Genomic DNA, 19559 nt, shown 5'->3' on the forward strand with positions numbered 1-19559 from the left:
GAGGAATTTCTCTTTTCCACTTGCAACCCCTTACAGTGGAGCTGCAAATGACACATTCTCTCTCTTCCAGAAACAAAGGGACCCATGATAGTGCCTGGGCCAATCCTAGTACCTCTTCCATCCAAACCGTCTTGGGGCAAGAATCTGTCTGCCTGGGACCTGTGATGGATTGTTAGGTAACCACAGATGAACCAGTGATTCATACCTTCACACTGATGACAGAAATGGCCGTACGACTTCTTCTGGCCAACGGACAACTAAAAAGGTAAAGCAAGGGGCTGATATGAGAAATGTTTGTTTCTGGGACTGGCTGTCTTGATAAACTCCCTGTATGTCCTACCTGCTATTAAAATTAAAAAAAAAAAAAAATCCAGGTCCTTTGCATGAAGTATCCAGGGAGGCCAGAAGTGGGTGATGGACCCTTTGAAACAAGAGTTACAATCAGTTGTTAGCAGCTATGTGGGTGCTGAGAAGTGAGTGGACTTGGATCTTCTGGAAGAGCAGTCAGTGCTCTTAACTGCTGAGCCATCTCGCCAACCTCTGGCTAGATGAAGTTTTGTAAAGTTTCATTTGAAATAGTATAAAACTACTATCCTAAGAAGGGTTAGTTTCAAAGGAGACACATTATACATAATTGTTTATAAGAGGGATCAGCGACTAGCTGATGGGCCAAATATAGCTGCCACCTGCTTCTGTAAAGTTTTACTCAGAGTGGTGGTGCACAACTTTAATCCCAGCACTCAGGAGGCTGAGGCAGGCAGATCTATGTAAATTTGAGACCAACCTGGTCTACAAAGAGAGTTCTAAGACAGCCAGAGCTATATAGAGAAACCCTGTCTCAAAAATAAATAAGTAAATAATAATAAAAAAAATGGTTGCTACTTCCTGCTTCATGTGATTTTTTTAAAAAAGGGAACTGGGTTAGAAATATGGCTCTGCAGTTAAGAGCAGCACTGCCTGAAGTAGCAGGACTGGACACTGAGCACCAGCTGCTGCCCATGTCGCTAAGAAAAGATGTGCCATGCTTGTGAGACACAGCTTTAACTGCTAACATAACCTAGAATCCTCTGGGAAGAGAGTCTCCACGAGAAACTGTCTACTCTGGATTGCTCTGTGGGCATGCCTTGTTGGGGGTTATCTTAACCAAAATATGGGAAGAGCTTGCCCAGTGCTGGCGGTGCCATTCCAAGATGAGCACAAGAAGGCAAGAAAACAACATGCATATTCATTCCTCTCTATTCGTTACTGGGGATGTAATGTGACCAGCTGCCCCAAACTCTTTCCAGGATGGCATCCCAGTAGTAATGGATTGTAACGTGGAATAGCATGCTAAGACAAATCCTTTCTCTCTTAAATTGTTTGTTGTCAGGGTACTCTAATCACAGCAACAGAAACAAAACTAGGACAGTGCCTTTGGGGAGACAAGCAGACTTTTCAAAAGTTTACTCCTTCATCTCATTAGGTATATAGATTCAACTATCAATTAACAGAAAACGAAAAAAAATAAAGCCAACAGCATGTGTTGTGGCTACTGCAAACATCAAACTGCGGGGCTGGACATCAGCGCTCACCAATAAGCCCATCTGCACTTGAGAAGCTAAGGCAGAAAGAGGACCATGAATTTGGGGCAAGCCTGAGGGTGTTCTTGCTTAAAAAAAAAAAAAAAAAAAAAAGACAATTTTGTTTATGTGAGTGCTCCTGAGTACCTGAATAGGAGCTAAGCCCACATGCTCATCTCGAGTTCGGCTCTAGGCTGCCTCCTACTAGCTCTGAGACTTAGGGCATGGTGCTTAACTTCTCTGATTCTTAGGAGTTCTGTGAAGGCAGATGAGTTCCCTGCCTGCAGTGTTAAGCTCTTGCTGGCAAGGTTCCCTCGGGGTCAACATTTGTTGTCACAGGGAGGCTCTTCTGCCCATCCATGAGTACTTGACCATAACTTCCCCTGTCTGCGTTAACTCTGCTCTCCTTTCCTTTGGCTTTATTGAGTCATCCATCCCCAGTGTCACACTGTTTGCCCTGTGCTAACCAGGTTACTTATAAGCAGGTTACTGTGATGCTGCAACAGCTGGTGTGCCAGGTCCGCCCTGCTTCCTAATTGTGGGGCTCCAGGCAAAGGGAATGGGGGATTTTTCTAAAGACACCCTGAGAATTACAAATCCCTGGTGCCGTCCCCAGCTCCTTACACAGAAACTGTGCCTGTCCCTTGCTTGAGTCAGGACCCTCTTTTAAAAAGGTCTGAGCACCATCCTGGTGTTGATGGGCAAGCAAGGCAGACTCAAAACCAAAGAGACCAAAGCTGAAATCCAAGCTGCACCAAGTATAAAGAGAATGGCGATGACCAGCTCGGGAGGCTAGGGCATCTAAGGGAAGGCATTGCTGGAAACAAATTCTGAAACCCCTCTTCTTGGACATGGGCTATTTCTGTCCTCTAGTGACTGCTGGCTAGGACAGCAAGTGTCAGCTTCAAGATGCTGAACATTGCTTCTGGACCTCTAAATTACGCTGTTTCTCAATCATGCCTGACCCATAATTCCCTTTCCACACAATGTATTTTGTGTAAAGATAGCAATTTCTAAATATTTTTCAGCCCCCTTCTGAAGTACTGTCATGCTGTAATAAGTAGGTAGGTTTTCTTTATGAGCACACAACAGAAATGCAACTCAAATGTGTTTATGTAAGAGGGGACACACACTGAGTCCAAGACAGCAGGAAGGAAAGGGTGTTGCTTCTGGGAATGGACCCTGGCCCAGATTTCACAGACTTTATATGTAGCCTCATAGGGGCTATGACCACAGAAATTCAAAATGTAGGCTCTGGGTCCTGTGAAAAGCTCCACAGCTCTGCTGAGTTCCAATTCAGAGTATACACATGGGCTCACACCCCTGCATCCCAGAGCCAGGGCCAGGACTGGCAGCTCCTCTTTAGGAGCTAAGGTGGTCCTGTTCCCAGGAAGGAAGGGAGCCGGCAGGGTACTGCCTGTCAGGCTGTCTTACACAGGATACCTTGCCTTCCAGGCCCATCTGCCATTTCTACCTAAAGCTTGGACAGTTTGCACAGTTCAAACCAGCACATTTCCAGGAGAGTGATGATGTCACAGAACCAGGGTTCCAGAAGGCTGGGGTGGCCAAGAACGCGTGCCTTCTCGAGAGGAAGGAGAACCATTAGGCAGATGGGGCTGGAGAGTGCTTGGTGAGGAAGAGGAGGCTCCTGCCACAAACCACCTCGTCCTGTAGATCCTCCTAGAAGGCTCTGGGCTGGCTGGGAGCTAGGACCAGAGAGGTAGGCTTGGAAGCTGGATAGGCCACATACTGGGACCACTGTCACCCCAAGGGGAATCCCTGAGGGGCTTAATGGGCCGAGCCAGACCTTCCTGCATTTGAAGGCTCTGAGAAGTCTATCTCTGAGGGACATTCTGAATCAGCATTGGGAGGGCTGCATGAAACATCTGTGAATTAAATAGCTATTTGCTATTTACCTGAAATCGTAATTCAAAAGGGCTCTGTTTGTTCTATTTGCAACACTAGAGTGGGGTAGTGAGATCAGCCAAAGAATGTCCCAAATGCACGCTGTGTGGCAAATACAGATCAAGAGATCAGGAGCCAAGCAAGGCCACCAGAGACGCCATGATTTTTTTAAGGGAAGGAGGCAGGGATCCTGGCCTTTGCTCTCAACATCAATCACCTGGTTCAAAGGGAAAGATGCATATCCTATGACAGGACCAGGTCAAGTGTGCTCTCACAGAATGAACATTTGAAGGACAGAACCCAGTTATTTTATAGCTGTCCCCTTCTGTCTCGGTTCATTTCTTCATGATTGGACCCAGACTCCCCAACCTTGGCCAGGACACCTCATCAGAGGTTATGTATCTCGAGGTTTCACATCCAGAGGTGCAGAGTGCCCTTTGTCCCTCAATGACAGTGTGGACTTTAATTGCAAGATTAAAAACACCGTCTGGGGTTTGACATTTGCTAAGCAATGTGAGATGACCAAGAGCGTGCATGTAAGCCACTTCAGACTCGGTGCCCTTGCTAGTTTATATTCAAACCAGTCATTATGCCCACACCATGTTCCTACAGTAGTTCAGAAATCTGCCATATTCATAGGAGTCCTGGTTCCACTTTGTAAGGAATGTGAAACCATGTCTTGGGTGTTTATTATTATTCATCTTATTCATTACATCATTCTGATTGTAGGTATTAATGAATAAGTCTTCATTTCACACATGGGGTCCAGAGAGTTAAGTATGTTGTTTAAAGTCACACAGCAGCCCAGTCTTTGATAGCTGGCAGTAGGTGGGAATTCATTCCTTGATCTTCACACACACACACCACACACACACACCACACACACACACCACACACACACCACACACACACACACACCACACACACACACACACCACACACACACACACACCACACACACACACCACACACACACACACCACACACACACACACCACACACACACACACACACACACACACACACACACACACACACACACGGAATAGCACACAGCACTGTTGGCAGTGATAAAGGTCATGGATCTGGGAGTATGGGTCAGGGAAGATTGGCACCCAGGGTCCCAATCCTACCTCTGACGGCACATTCTCAAATACATACCACAAATGCTGGTGAAACATAATCTGCCCTAACCTCCTTAGCCAACTTCACTCCTCATCCTGGTACCCAAATGCTGCCTGCGCCTAAATACCAATAGCAGCTGAAGCCAGAGTAGCCTTGACTTTGAATCTGGACAGTGGGTATCTGGGGAGTTATGAGATTACTCTCTCTCCTTTTGTGTTTATATTTTCCGTGACCAAAAATATGATGTGAATAGAGATTAAGCTGAGTGCAGTGGCTCTTGCCTGTGATGCTCAGGCTTTGGTAGCAGACGCGGGAGGATTACTGAAAGCTGAAGGCCAACCTGGCTACATTTTGAGTTCCAGAATAGGCTTGAGATATAAAGTGAGATGGGGTGGGGGCAATAAAACTCACCAGGCATTGAGCATTGAGTGGGGAAATTTGGTTTCTCTCTTCAGGTTTACCAAGCTCTCAGAGACTCGCTGGTACCTAGCCTTCTCTGATGATGACGAGGCTGCTGCTTATCTGCGTGGCAAGCTGCCTCCTGGTGGTGAATAGTGAAGACATTATCAATCGCTGTACCTTAGCCAAGTTGCTGTATGATGAGGACTTGGATGGCTATGAGGGCTATGCCCTGCCTGACTGTGAGTGTCACTTCTTCAGCTCTTCTCCATCCCTCCTGTAGTTTTCTTACCTGCCTTCCTCTCTTTGCATTTGTCTTTCAAAGTCAAGTTCAGTTCAGGAGGTTGTCTCCTGTGCCAATGAGTTCAAGGCCCTTCCCCACTTTTTCTTCCAACAGATTTAGTGTGTCTGGTTTTATGTTGAGGTCTTTGATCCACTTAGATTTTAGTTTTGTGCAGGGTGATAAGTATGGATCTATTTGCATTTTCTACATGTAGACATCCAGTTAGACCAGCACCATTTCTTGAAGATGCTGCCTTTTTTCCATTGTATGGTTTTGGCTTCTTTGTCAAAGATTAGGTGTCCATAAGGCTCAGCACTTAAGAGCATGTTCTACTCTTCTAGAAGACCCGAGTTTGAGTCCTGGCAGCAGCTTGAGTCCCATGTCAAGCATCTCATAACCACCTGAAACCCCATCTCCAGGGGACCTGACACTTCTGGCCTTCATGGGTCCCCTGCAGTCATATGCACATACACACAGATATACATGCACATACACATAATTAAAAATAAATCTTTTTTATGTATCCGTACTCCCAGCACCCTTATAAAGAAATAAGCAGTGGAGGAAACTCACAGGCCAGCTAGCCTGGAGTATACCACAGAGGTTCAGAGAAAAGAGAGGTCCTGCAGAAGAGAACTGACTGCCAAAAGTTGTCTTCTAACTTAAAAATGTATTCTAGTTCTGTGTGTGTGTTTCTCTCTGCTCTCTGTGTTCTTTCTCCCTCTCTCTCTCCCTCTCTTTCTCCCTCCCTCCCCCTCTCATGCACACGCACACACACACACACACACACACACACACACACACACACACACATTCAGGTAACACTGTTGACAATGAAGTCAGAGAAAGACTCTGAGGAACTGATGCTGTGCAGTGCTGGATGAAATTACCAAATGTCTAGAAGAAAGGCATTCCAGGTAAAGGAACAGCCAATGCAGAGGCTTCCTCCACTGCCCTGCATGGAAGGGGATCTCTCCTCTCCACCTAAAATTTGTGCATACCTGCCTTGTGATACTTTCTCCACATATCCCCCCTTCTCCCTCTATGCATGTGTGTGTGTGTGTGTGTGTGTGTGTGTGTGTGTTGATGCATTTGTTCTATCTGTACTAGGCCCGTTGGGCTGTGCATAGTTCCTGGTAAATAGTAGGTACTCAGCAAGTGTATAAAACTTGGATAAAAAAGTTTGGATAAAAACTTTTATAAAAAAAAGTTGGATAAAAGTGGATAGAAAGCTAGGGGGATGGCTATACTAATAGGTGGGGAAATGAACTCAACAGAACGGATGAAGCCTTTGGATCTTTCTAGTTCTTTAAGCCCAACTAGCCTCTTGGGCCTTGTTCTCTCTCCTGATTTCTTGGCTTCCCCTCCCCCGCTTTTTCTGTCAACTCCCTTTCCACTGAGTTTAGTTCCTTCCTAAAGTCTTTCCTCCTCCTCTTTTCTAAGGGCTGTGCTTGGCTTTTGTGGAAAGCAACTTCAACATATCAAAGGTGAATGAGAATGTGGATGGCAGCTTCGACTACGGCATCTTCCAGATCAACAGCCATTACTGGTGCAAAGACTACCACAGTCATTCAGAGAACTACTGCCACTTGGACTGTCAAGGTCTGGCTGGGAGCCCAAGGGTGGGGGGCGAGGTGAGAGAGGAGACTAGGCTCTACTTATAGGACCTTTCCTAGGCACAGCCTGGGCATGTCCTTCTAGGGATGGCTTTAGCAAGATTGAGCAGAGGAGCAGCCCCACAGTCTTAATGTCCCATCCTTGCAGGAGGTCTGGAGGTCCTTCTAGGAGAATCCAGAAAGACTCTTAATGGGCAGCAGTGTCACTGCAGCCATACTGAGAAGCAACGTGCTCTATGTCGAACATGTTATATGCATAGGTCATTTTATCCGCCCTCCCATGCAGTAGAAACTGTGTATGAGCCTGCTTCTCAGCTGAGCAAACTCAGGCTCAGAGGACTGAGCCAGGTATGTGGCCATTAATATCATCTACTTCTGAGGCTGGGGCAGGAGGATTGTCAGAGCCCAGAAATTCAAGGCTAGCCTGGGGCCATAACAATGAGATGCTATCTGAGGAAGGGAGCAGGGAGAAGGGAAAAGAGAAGAGGGCGAGGGAGGCAGTTAGTCTAGAAATGAATGTGCTTTATGGCCTTAAAGGCTCAGGTATATCCATTCACTAGTACCCAGGCTAATGGTTGAAAGAAGGCCAGGAACACATTTCTTGCCTCAAAGCTAGTCCAGGAGGCTTGACAAGGTCGGTGACTCCTTCCTACCCCAATGTCCCCAGGTGTCTCACCTATAGACCCCCTTATAAATGGGACCTTTTCTTGGTCTCTGTGTTGTCTGTTTTGGCATCCTTTCATCCAAGAAGTCCTTCAAACTATGGGTGAGCCATTACCTACTCTGGCTAGAGGGAGAACAGTGGACAGGGTTAGATCTCCTTGCACCATGCCCATCTCTGGCAGCCACTGTAGGGCTATCTAAATGGGTCCCTAGGATGGAGGGCTTGCCTAATCTGAAAATGCTCACCCTAGGTTGACAAGTCCCTTTCATCCAGACACAGGATCTGTCTGGTCTTTGGGGTTGGCTTTTATATCCATCACAGGTAGCCTCTTCCTTCTTTTCAGAACTACTGGATCCCCACCTCCTTCCATCCATCCAATGTGCAAAAAAGATTGTGTCTATGTCAGGAGGGATGAGAAACTGGTGAGTAGGACTGATGGGATTAAATGAGTGGTCAGAGCCTCAAAAAGGAGGATATGACAGAGTACGGGGCAGAGGGCAGGGAGCTGTGGGTAATCCCTTACAGAAGATTAGAAAAACATGGGGCTGGAGAGATGGCTCAGTGGCTAATAGCATTGGCTGCCCTCTCAGAGGACCCTGGCTCAATTCCCTGCTCCCACAGGACAGATCACAACCATCAGCAACTCCAATCCTAGGGGAATCATCACCCTCTTCCATCCTCCACCGGCACTACATGCATATGATGCACAGACATACACCCAGCAAACATTCTTACACACAAGATAAAAATAAAAAAATCACAAAAAATTAAAAAGGGGAGAAAATTGGTGAAAACTGGACAGTCTTAGCACTCTTTGTCCTAACACCTGGTTTCTCTGATGTTGTGTTCATAACTTCTGACTGTACTAGGAGAAAGCAACTTGAACTAGCAGAGGGATACCAATTTATTCGTATATTTGGATGCTTTTAGTTATCTTTAGCTAATGTATGTGTGTTTTACGCATATACATGTGAGCCTGATGTTGATGGCAGGAGTCTTCCTCAATCTCTCTTCACCCTATTTATCAAGGCAGCATATCTGAATTGTACTCAGAGCTCACATATATGGTCAGTCTGGTTAACCAGTTTGCTTCAGAAATCCCTCGTCTCAGCCTTCTGGACCCTGGAATTACAGGCAGGCAAGCAAGCCTTCCTAGCATTTATGTTGGCTTAGGGGAATTCCAACTCTGGTTCTTATGCTTGGGGACCCCAGCCCAGAAATTTATTTAGAGGAAGGTCTTTTATTGAGATCACTCAGGGGATGTAGCTGAGCCCCAGGAGAGAGGCTGGAAAATAGGCAGAGGCTTCCCTTGGCCAGTTCTGCTTCCCCTGCACATTCAAGCCACTGTTCTCTGCAGATCTCTGCAGACTAGCATCCTCTGCTCCCCAACTCACAAAAGAGACCACAGCCTCCCAATCTATAATTTAAAGTCCTAAGGGGACCAGTTGGAACAAGTCCTAGTCAAAGTTCCAGAGAGAGACTCTAATTGGTTCGGTGTGAAACAGCGTTTTCCTTCTTGTTCCAAGTAGTTAAAAGCCCGAGAGGACTTAATACAAATGTGTCTCCTACAGGGCCCCTCTCACAACAAACAATGCTTCCTATTAAAAGGAGCCCCTTAGCCAGGACAGTTACTCCAAAGTTTTCAGCTCTTCAAAGCTGATGTATAGGGGACCCCTTGATCTTTTCTGTGCTTCAAACTAGACATGAAACTAACATAAATGGCCCCAGCTACAAGAATTTGTAAGAACTTCAAAGAGTTATGAGTGTTACATGTTCAAAACAAGAGCCAGGAAAAGATATTAATGATTATTAGGGCTGATCCTTTCTGGAGGGGAGGTTCAGATTACAACTAAGGTTTTGTTTTAATTAACTCTAAATCCTATAGAACAGTGCCACCCACCTTCAAAGGGAAATGAAGATTTGAAAATATGGATGCTAACTAAATGAGGGAAGAGGGCATGAGGGAAACTTAAAGAAGAATCAGAAGGGACAGGCCTGCTAGGAATGAAGGAGACTCTTCAGAAAGGACTCCCCAGAATGTGGTTACATATGTAAAGACGTGGTAATTAAACAGAGAACAGAACTCTTATCTTTTTAACTCCACAGGGCAGAATGGAAGTTGCACTGTTCAGGACGGCCACTCTCCTACTGGCTGACAGGATGCCGTCTGAGTTGAACCAGAATGCAGACCTGCCGGAGAGTCACTCTGGGACCCCTGCACTACTTGGACATTCTCACCACTTCATCTTCTTGCCTTCACCTCACATCATGTTTTTTCTCTTCCCACTCACAAGTAAAACTCACCAGAGTCCCAGGGGCAAGCGTTTTACCTAGGTTACCTGCTTGTGTTCATCCAGGCCCAGTCCCTTTGTTCCTAACTATCATTTGTAAACCAAGAAGATGTCAAATAAATACGATCATATATTTTTTTAATTTATCGAAGCCCACCCCAGGCAAAGAATGTGTGTATTTAGTTATTTTTTTAAATATACTAATAATTTTAATCCTAACAAACTATAAGTCCATGTGGATTTATAATATATGGTACTACATCAGCCAGATAACTAAGGAAGGTTTCTAGCTACTCAATTACACAGATAGTAATTCATCTAAGAGAGATAGACAGAAAGTGAACTTCCATTATCTTTAGATATGATGATGACTGCAATACAATTTTCAATATTTGTGGTATATTTTATGTAGCTTAATTTTCATATGATAGAATATTTCATAAGTAATTATATTTTTTATTTCTTTCTTTATTTTTTATTATTAATTACACTTTATTCACTTTGCATCCCCCCATAAGCCCCTCCCTCCTCCCCTCCCAATTGCACCCATCCTCCCCCTTCTTCATGCATGCCCCTCCCCAAGTCCACTGATAGGGGAGGTCTTCTTCACTTTTCTTCTGATCTTAGTATATCAGATCACATCAGGAGTGGCTGCATTGTCATCTTCTATGGCCTGGTAAGGCTGCTCCCCCTCGGGGGAGGTGATCAAAGAGTAGGCCAAGGCATAATTGCCCATCCTTTATAAATAAGGGACAAGCCAAAAAAATAGCCACAAACAATGGAAAACCCAGGTATAAGATGCCTAGGGTATGCTTATCAATGTAAAGCCCAGGCACAAGATGCTTAGGGTATGCTTAAATGCTAAAGGTAAGAGGAAGTTTAAATAAAGTTTGGCTATAAAGGTGTAACTGCCCATTCTACATAAGCAAGGGTGTTATTAATTAAAAAGAAGAAGATGCAGGGGGACAACCGATATATTCTCTGCAAGAGATTTATTAGAAGGGTAAGGAGGAAGTGGGTAGCAGGGCATGGTGGGGAAAGAGAGATGGAAAGGGGGGATGGGGGCACCCCAAGAGAGTGAGAGAGAGAGAGAAGAGAAGAGTGTAAAGAGAGTAAGAGAGTAAGAGAGAGACCACGTGTGGGTATCAGCTCTTTTAAGGGGGCACAGTAACCACACCTTCCAGGCGTGGTCACCAGGCTGGTCACCTGGTCACATGACATCATCATAGGTTGCTGGGAAACCCAGAAGCAGGTTGTGTTCCAAAATACTAACATTCCTCCCTTTTTCTATAATTAAAAATGGGGACTTGGGCTGCTTTTTATAAGGTAAGTTAAAGTATATAAATTTAGGCTCATTGGAAGCAGCTCTTGGTTGTCATGCAAGAGGTTGAGAGAGAGAAGAATTATAGCAACAAAATGGTCAGATTGCAAGGTCAAGAGTAAGGAAAGCCTTTGCCCTGGAAAATTTAGGGTAGAGGGTTGTCAACAGAGAGAGTTGCCAGCCATGCAAGGCAGCAGGTAGGGACTGGGGAACGCTGGGAGAACCTGGAGCTGCTTGTCCTGGTCCTGAAGCACACCACTTCAGCCTTTTGTTAACAACAAGTGAATGACGGGTGTAGATTCTCTTCTGGCTACTTCCTGCTGACACTGGGGCCGCTGTAGGGAGGTCAAAAGGCTGAAGTGTTGGCCAAGTCCAGGAAGAATAGGCTGCTTTGATGCTTTCCAGGGTCTGCGAGAACATCCATGGCTGGGAGGGAAAGTGCAGGTCCAGCTTGTTGGAAGTCTGTGAGGTCAGAGTTGAACACCTGCAGCTGTTTTGGTGCTGTTGTGGCTATAGGAAACATCTGTGTCTGGCAGGACACTGAAACACATATACAGGCAAAAGATAAAGTTGAGTATGAAAACTACAGTAAGAAAATCCTGTAGGTATGCATTGAAAGGTTTGGGTCGTTGAGGCTTGTACATGGGAACCTGTCTATCGGGGAGGGACCTTTATTTACCCAATTATTGGCAATATTTAAAGAAGGCTTTGTTTTCGATCTATCATTGAGGTGAGGTTTGGTTACAGAAGCATGTAAACTTAAGAGGCCCTGGTGCCAGCTGGCACTAGGTGTAGAAAATTCTCCAGAGGAGATCCTATCTGGAGCGCGGGCGTCTGGGCATCTTCCATTGGGGACAGAGAAGTCAAGACCTTCCAGTGGCGCACCAAGGGAAGGTGTGACTCCGAGCGAGAGGGGTCCTGCCTGGCTCAATAGCTCCTTAGCTTTTTGTCCAGGGCACGGTGCTCATTGGCACGGCCAAGAGCACACGGCTGCCTAGCGCTAGGTCTTCCCACGAGAGGGGGGGAGGGGGAAGTAGGAACCGTGTGCGAGAGGGGACCTTCCCATGAGCGAGCAAGTGAGTGAGGGGCGGGGAAGGAATCATAGAGAGGGGGCGTACTGCCTAAGGGAGAGTGAGGTCCTAAAATGGAGGTCAGCATAGAGGGTCAAACCTAGATAATTAAGGCTATGGCTGGGGGGGGCTATGGCTCCTTCTCAAAAGATAGTAGGAAGTTGCCAGAGCTCTGCCATCAAGGTTCTCCTACCAAGAGAGGCGTTTATGCTGAGAAAATGGAATGAACTCACCAATCCAGCCAGTGGTTGCATGCAGTAAACAGCAGTCTGGTAGCCAGGAAAGGAAGTCCCCAAACCAGGGAAAGGGAGGAGTCCCACCTTTTGAGATAGGCAATAAGTGCAGTACTTATCTGGAGTCCAATTTACCTGAGAGGTGGATTTAGGTGGACTTTCTGCAGCATACAAGAATTACTTTTAAGTTTTAAGAAAGAGATATAACTTTAGACATGTTAGTATTACAATTATACTGTGCATTGAGAAAAAGGCAGTAGACATACATATGTGTTAACAGCATAAGTACTTTTTAAGGTGAACTCTGAAAAGGCAAAAGCCTTTTATGAAGTGAAAGGGAAACTCCCTTGATCTTAACATTTAATATAAGCATACACATTATGGAGGCTTGCAATCTTGAGCTTAGGACCATAATAGTGGAATAGTGGTACAGTGGAACGTTTTTGTATCAGAGTTAGATTAATAAATTAGAGTCATACTGATAAAGGTCAAAACTCTGGACAGTCAATACAACAGTAGCATAACAGCAGGAAGAAATATTAAGCCTTTTTACCTATTCAAGGTACCTTAAATCACCTTAGACCTTGTAACCTTTGTAACTTGCATTTACCAACCTTAAAACATTTTTTAGACCCTCAAACATTTATAAGTTGCATTACCAACCTTAAGACACATTTTTAGACTCTCAAACATGTATAACTTGTTTTGGCATTGATCAATAGAGTTCTGATAAGTTGATGGAGCACTGACTGCTTATTATTCAGTCACCAGCTTGAGATTTTAATTTCCTTATGCTACTGTGTATTGACTGTCCAGAGTCTTGACCTTTATTAATAGGCTCTAATTTATTAATCTAACTCTGATACAAAAACATTCCACTATACCACTATTCCACTAGTATGGTCCTAAGCTCAAGATCATAAGCTTTCATAATGTGCATGCTTATACTAAAAGTTAAGATCAAGTGAGTTTCCCTTTTTACTTCATAAAAGGGTCTTGCCTTTTCAGAGCTCACCTTAAAAAATACTTATGCTATTAACACAAATATGTATGTCTACTGCTTTTTCTACAATGTATATTTCAATGCAGAGTTCAATTGTGATACTAACATGTCTAAAGTTTTATCTCCTTCTTACAACTTAAAAGTAATTATTGTAAGCTGCAGAAATTCCACCTAAATCCACCTCTCAGGTCAATTAGACTCCAGATAAGTACTGCACTTATTGCCTATCTCAAAAGGTGGGACTCCCACCCCCATGCCAAACCCCCTCCCTGCCCTTCTCCAACTGGGAACACTCCTGCCTGCACAAACAGGGGCTTCCTCTGAAGAGGGGACAAGCGCGGGTGGCTAAGGGCGCCCGGCTGGCTCACCGGCCACCGGTTCTCTAGGCCTGTGTCCAGCTGAAGCTCCAGGACGGAGGGACCCAGACTCCCCGGGTGCGAGAGGTGGCCTTATCCACCCTTCTGTCAGCACAGCCCCTCGTAAGCAGGGCCTCCAGAGCACAAGCTGCCTACTTCCTACCCGCAGTGCGCTTGCGCCTGCGCACATGCAAGAGGCGGGAACAGCAGCACCAGCATCGTCCCTGCCCTTCTCATGAGTCTGACTTCGGTGTCTTAGGTTCAGCTCCGGCCACACTACTCCCGCACTTAGAGTTGCCTCTTATTCTCCTAGCCAAGCGTTTTAATTTTTTTTTTTTTTTTTTTTTTTAATCCAAGCGTATTTTAAGGGTAGACTTATAGGATCCAGTTGGCTTCGTCTTCACTTCCGGAAGAGAGCAAAATAGTAGGTGGGTAGCACACTACTGAACGGGTGGGAAATGACTTCTGGGGGGGTGTCCTTTGAGTTAACCTTAAGGGGTTTTAAATATGCGAGAGAGACTAAGCAGAACTCAGCCACTACAGGGGGTATAGCATCTGAAATGTTTAAAGACATGGCCCTGGTTGGCCCAGAGTTTCTGGGGTTGTGTGGATGTGGCATTTCAGGAGCGTGTAAGAAGCTGTGAGTAGAGGGGGGCCAAGATGGCGGCGCCAGGAGAACACTGCTTCTGAGGAGCAGGACAACATCTTCCATACAGCGACCAAGAGACTGAACTCTGGGCCCTAAAACAACAGCGATCCTGTTTCCCAGGTGAGAAGAAACCCCCCACGGCGTGGGAACCAGTCGGGTCCACGCTCAGGCCACCCAGCCAGAACCCAGAAGAGATCCCGGGTCCCGCAGGCACTAGGTCACCGGACCAGAGCCACACGCCTGCATGTCCCAATCACTTTCCCAGCTGATCGGTGGGCACAAAAACACCAGAGACTGGGAGTCCCAGTCGCGAGAAAAAAACCACGGGAAGGAAAGTAGCGGAACTGGCCACGGGTCACCCAGTCTTTCCCTGGAAAAAGTCTCGCAGACCAGTGGGTACAAGCCACCATCACTGATCTGGGCTCCAGCTGCCAGCACGGAGAGAGGCTGTGCGCCCAGCTCTCTAACACAGACGGAGCTGTGCACCCTAGTGCAACAGAGACTGGGAGTTCCTGTCAGGAGAGGCCCCCACAGGGAAGGAAGGAAACAGTACTGCCTTGGGCCACCCAGGCTTTACCTGGGGAAAGTCTCTCACAGACTGGCGGGTACAAGCCACCAGCACTGATCTGGCCCCAAGCTGGAAGCACAGAGAGTAGGTGGGCACCCAGCTCCCGCAGACTAACAGGCAGGCATGTTTGCCGCCAGCCCAGAGACCTGCTTTGTACCAACTATTCCTCACAGACAGAACCGTCCACCCTAGGACACCAGAGACTTGGAGTCACTGGAGAAATCCTCACAGGGAACTAAGCAAAGGGGACGGACTTAGACCACCCAGTATATCCCCAGAAAAGGTCCCGCAGACTGGCACAAACCAGAGCCCTGCTGTGCACCAGATAGCCTGCTGTTACCAGGAGAGCAGTACTCACCCGCCACAGATTACTGCTTGGGTACTGGGGCACAGAGCCCCAACCTCAGACCTACAAAAGCCCGGGATCCCCGAGATCAACCCCCAGATACTGCTACAAGGAGCAACCAGTTATCCCTAACAAAACCGACCAAACCACGGGACACGCAGGTTACAGCAGCAGATCACTAAATTCACAGCAAGAAACTTGGCAGCTGTCTTCAGGACTTCTCCTGGTGAGAGGAGAGCCCTCTCGACTAACAAGGACCACAGTTACCACCCAGGTCTCTATGCCTGTCTATGCCTGAAGTGAGCAGTGACAACTCCTGAAAAACACCAGCCATCCAGTGACTATACCCAAAAAGCTGAGGAGGCTAACTTCAGGAAAAAAAACATCTTCCTGCCAAAGGGATTCTCTCCACCACAGGATTCCAGGAACCACCAAAACCCAACTCCAAACCCCTAAGATAATCCAATGGGTAGAGGCCAGTGTAAAAGTTCAACCAAGAAAAGCCAGAGCAATATGGCATCTCCAGAACCCAGTTATCCAGGGACAAGTAGCCCTAGACACTCCAGCATAATTGAAATGCAAGAAGAGGACCTAACATCTATGATCATGAAGAGGATAAAAGAGGAAACAAATGAGTAAAGAAATAGAGGAAGATAAAAACAAACAGTTTATGGCCATCCGTAAAGAAATAGAGGAAGTTGCAGCCAAACAGTTTGTGGCCTATAGAAAGGAAATGCTTAAATCACTGAATGAAATAAAAGAAAAAGAGGATTGTTCAAACAAACAGCTGAAGGAATTGATGGAAAAACAGGAAAATACAGTCAGACAGGTGAAGGAAATCAACAAAATTGCTCAAGACCTGAAGACAGAATTGGAAAACTTAAAAAACAAAAACAAAAAAAAAAAAAAAACAAACCCACAAATGGAGGAAATTGTGGAGAGAAAGAACTTAGGGAAGAAAACAGGTACCACAGAGGTTAGCATAACCAATAGACTACAAGAGATGGAAGAAAGAATCTCAGGTGTGGAAAAAATCGATGTATCTGTCAAAGAAAATGTTAAATCTAAAAAATTCCTGACACAGTCTGTCCAAGAAATTCAAGACAACATAAAAAGACAAAAACCTCTTTTGAAAGTCATTTAAGGTTCTTAAATTATTTTTCCCTTTTTTTAAAAATTTTTCATCAATTACACTTTATTCATTCTGCATCCCCCCATAAGCCCCTCCCTCCTCCCCTCTCAGTCCCACCCTCCCTCCTCCCTCTGCTTGCATGCCACTCCCCAAGTCCACTGATAGGGGAGGCTCTCCTCTCCTTTCTGATCTTAGTCTATCAGTTCACATCAAAAGTGGCTGCACTGTCCTCTACTATGGCCTGGTAAGGCTGCTCCCCCCCAGGGGGAGGTGATCAAAGAGCAGGCCAATCAGATTATGTCAGAGGCAGTCCCTCTTCCCATTACTAGCATATAACATGAGAATTTTTCCTGTGCTGCAAATCTGTCTAAACAATTGTCGAGCTATATTTTAGGTAATTGGACTGGAGAACTCGATACTACGATGGAGCAGCTGAGAGTGGCCATTGTCACAGTAAATTCTACCAGAGTGGACGCAGGACTAGCCACAGGATTATCATCATGGATTGCTGCAGCCATGAATCATCTGAAGGAATGGGCGGGCATGGGAGCGTTAGCAGGCCTTCCGGTGTTGGTCTCCTTGGTTTGCCTGTGGTATATATGCAAGATTAGAGTCTCACAACAGCATAATGCAGCCATGACCATTCAGGCCTTTACAGCCATTGAAGCAGGACAGTCTCCCCAAGCAAGGTTGGCTACCATAAAAAGCTAAAATGTTACGCTCAGGATGCGAGGCTAAGCACTGCACTCAGGGTCAGCCGCTTTGGACCCAGAGAAGAGCATGTCTGATTGCATGCGGGTTGATGCCCCAGGTCCCGCCTCTGAGAAAAAGGTATCAGAAGGGTCTGATGCTCTTTGGGTGGATGACACCTAAATGAACATCGGTACAAAGTCCCAATTTATTTCTAATATCAGAGATCAGACCTCTACTCTTGCCTAATGCGTCTAAAACAAAAAGGGAGAACTGTAGAGAGCTGAGGAATGCTGTGCCTTAAAGATGGAGCTGGTTTCCGCCTTCCACCTTCCCGATGGTGAGTGCTCTCTGTCAGGAACAATTCCACATTTGGCTAAGGCTGAGGATCTGGCTTGCTTCCATGTATGTGGACCTATCTGCATTGCCCACGTGGCACACTGGGGTTGGCTACCCAGAGGCTATTTAAGCTGTGGGCTGGCTTTCCCCAGGGTCAGATGATTGTTCAAGGTTCCTGAATAAACTGCATTGAAAAAAAAAAAAAAAAGACAAAAACCTAAGAATAATAGGAGTAGAGGAAAAAGAAGATTCCCTGCTCCAAGGGCCAGAAAATACTTTCAACAAAATCATTGAAGAAAATTTCCCCAACTTAAAGGAGAGGCCAATAAGAATACAAGAGGCCTACAGAACACCCAATAAATTAGACCAGAAAAGAAAATCCTCCCGCCACATAATAATCAAAACAGTAATTATACAGAACAAAGAAAAGATACTAAAAGCAGCAAGAGAAAAAGGCCAGTAACATATAATGGCAAACCCATTAGAATCACACCTGACTTTTCAACAGAGACTATGAAAGCCAGAAGGGCCTGGACAGATAGCATGCAGACCCTAAGAGAACACAGATGTCAGCCCAGGCTACTATACCCAACAAAACTCTCAGTCCTCATAGATGGAGAAAACAAGATATTCAATGACAAAAACAAATTTCAATAATACCTACACACAAATCCAGCGTTACAGAAGACACTAGACGGGAAAATACAACCCAAGAAAACTAGCTACTTTCAAGAAAACACAGGAAATAATTAACCTCACTACAGTAAAACAAAAAGCAACCAAGCACACAACCTTATGACCACAGCCAACATCAAAATCAAAGGATCTAACAGCCACTGGTCATTAATCTCTCTCAACATCAATGGACTCAATTCTCCAATAAAAAGACACAGACTAACAGAGTGGATGCATAAACAAAACCCAGCAATCTGTTGTATACAAGAAACACACCTAAGTCACAAAGATAGACATTACCTGAGGGTAAAGGGTTGGAAGACGGCTTTCCAAGCAAGTGGACCCAAGAAGCAAGCAGGAGTAGCCATTCTAATAGCTGATAAAATAGACTTTCAACCAAAATTAATCAAAAGAGATGGGGAAGGACACTTCATACTCATCAAGGGAAAATTCCAACAAGAAGACATCACAATCCTGAAATCTATGCCCCAAATACAAGGGTACCCACATTTGTAAAAGAGACATTGATAAAACTTAAACCACACATAGATCCCCACACATTAATAATGGGAGACTTCAACACCCTACTCTCAACAAAGGACAGGTCAACAAGACAGAAATTAAACAAAGAAACAATGTCTCTAACAGAGGTCATGAATCAAATGGACCTGACAGACATTTACAAAACCTTACACTCAAACACAAAAGAATTTACCTTCTTCTTAGCACCTCATGGAACCTTCTCCAAAATAGACCATATAGTTGGTCACAAAGTGAGCCTCAACATATACAAGAAGATTGAAATAATCCCCTGTATCCTGTCTGATCACCATGGAATAAAGCTGGACCTCAACAACGACAGAAATAGCAATAAGCCTACCCACACATAGAAACTGAACAACTTGCTACTAAATGACAGCTGAGTTAGGGAAGAAATAAAGAAATTGAAGTCTTCCTAGAACTCAATGAAAATGAAGACACAACATACCCAAACTTGTGGGACACAATGAAAGCAGTGCTAAGAGGAAAGTTCATAGCACTAAGTGCCTTCAAGAAGAAATTCGAGACAGCTCATTCAAGCAACTTAATGGCTCACTTAAAAACCCTAGAAAAAGAAGAAGCAGACACACCAAGAAGGAGTAGACGGCTGGAAATAATCAAACTCAGGGCTGCAATCAATCAATTAGAAACAAATAAAACAATTCAAAGAATCAATGAAACCAAGAGCTGGTTCTTTGAGAAAATCAACAAGATAGACAAACCCTTAGCCAAGCTAACTAAAAGGCAGAGAGACACCATCCAAATCAACAAAATCAGAAAGGAAAGGGGGGACAT

The 19559-nt window shown here is 45.3% G+C and overlaps 1 protein-coding gene across 1 annotated transcript; it reads left to right on the forward strand.

Moving 5' to 3' along the window:
• The first annotated feature begins 5088 nt into the window (after positions 1-5088).
• On the forward strand, positions 5089-9727 carry Lyzl6 (lysozyme like 6). The gene is made up of 4 exons (XM_021631858.1): positions 5089-5230; positions 6715-6873; positions 7895-7973; positions 9658-9727. Exons 1-4 carry the CDS (start codon positions 5089-5091, stop codon positions 9725-9727), a joined length of 450 nt encoding a protein of 149 aa, XP_021487533.1.
• Positions 9728-19559: the final 9832 nt, after the last annotated feature.

The sequence above is a fragment of the Meriones unguiculatus genome, chromosome 7 (assembly GCF_030254825.1).
Source record: "Meriones unguiculatus strain TT.TT164.6M chromosome 7, Bangor_MerUng_6.1, whole genome shotgun sequence".
In the NCBI taxonomy this organism is placed as follows: domain Eukaryota; kingdom Metazoa; phylum Chordata; class Mammalia; order Rodentia; family Muridae; genus Meriones; species Meriones unguiculatus.

Bases quoted from the DNA above. Each gene is read 5' to 3' on its own strand.
- Lyzl6 (XM_021631858.1), top strand. From the start codon at position 5,089: ATGATGACGAGGCTGCTGCTTATCTGCGTGGCAAGCTGCCTCCTGGTG. The intron at 5,231-6,714 runs GTGAGTGTCACT...CTCTTTTCTAAG, and splicing joins GGGCTATGCCCTGCCTGACT to GGCTGTGCTTGGCTTTTGTG. The intron at 7,974-9,657 runs GTGAGTAGGACT...TTAACTCCACAG, and splicing joins TCAGGAGGGATGAGAAACTG to GGCAGAATGGAAGTTGCACT.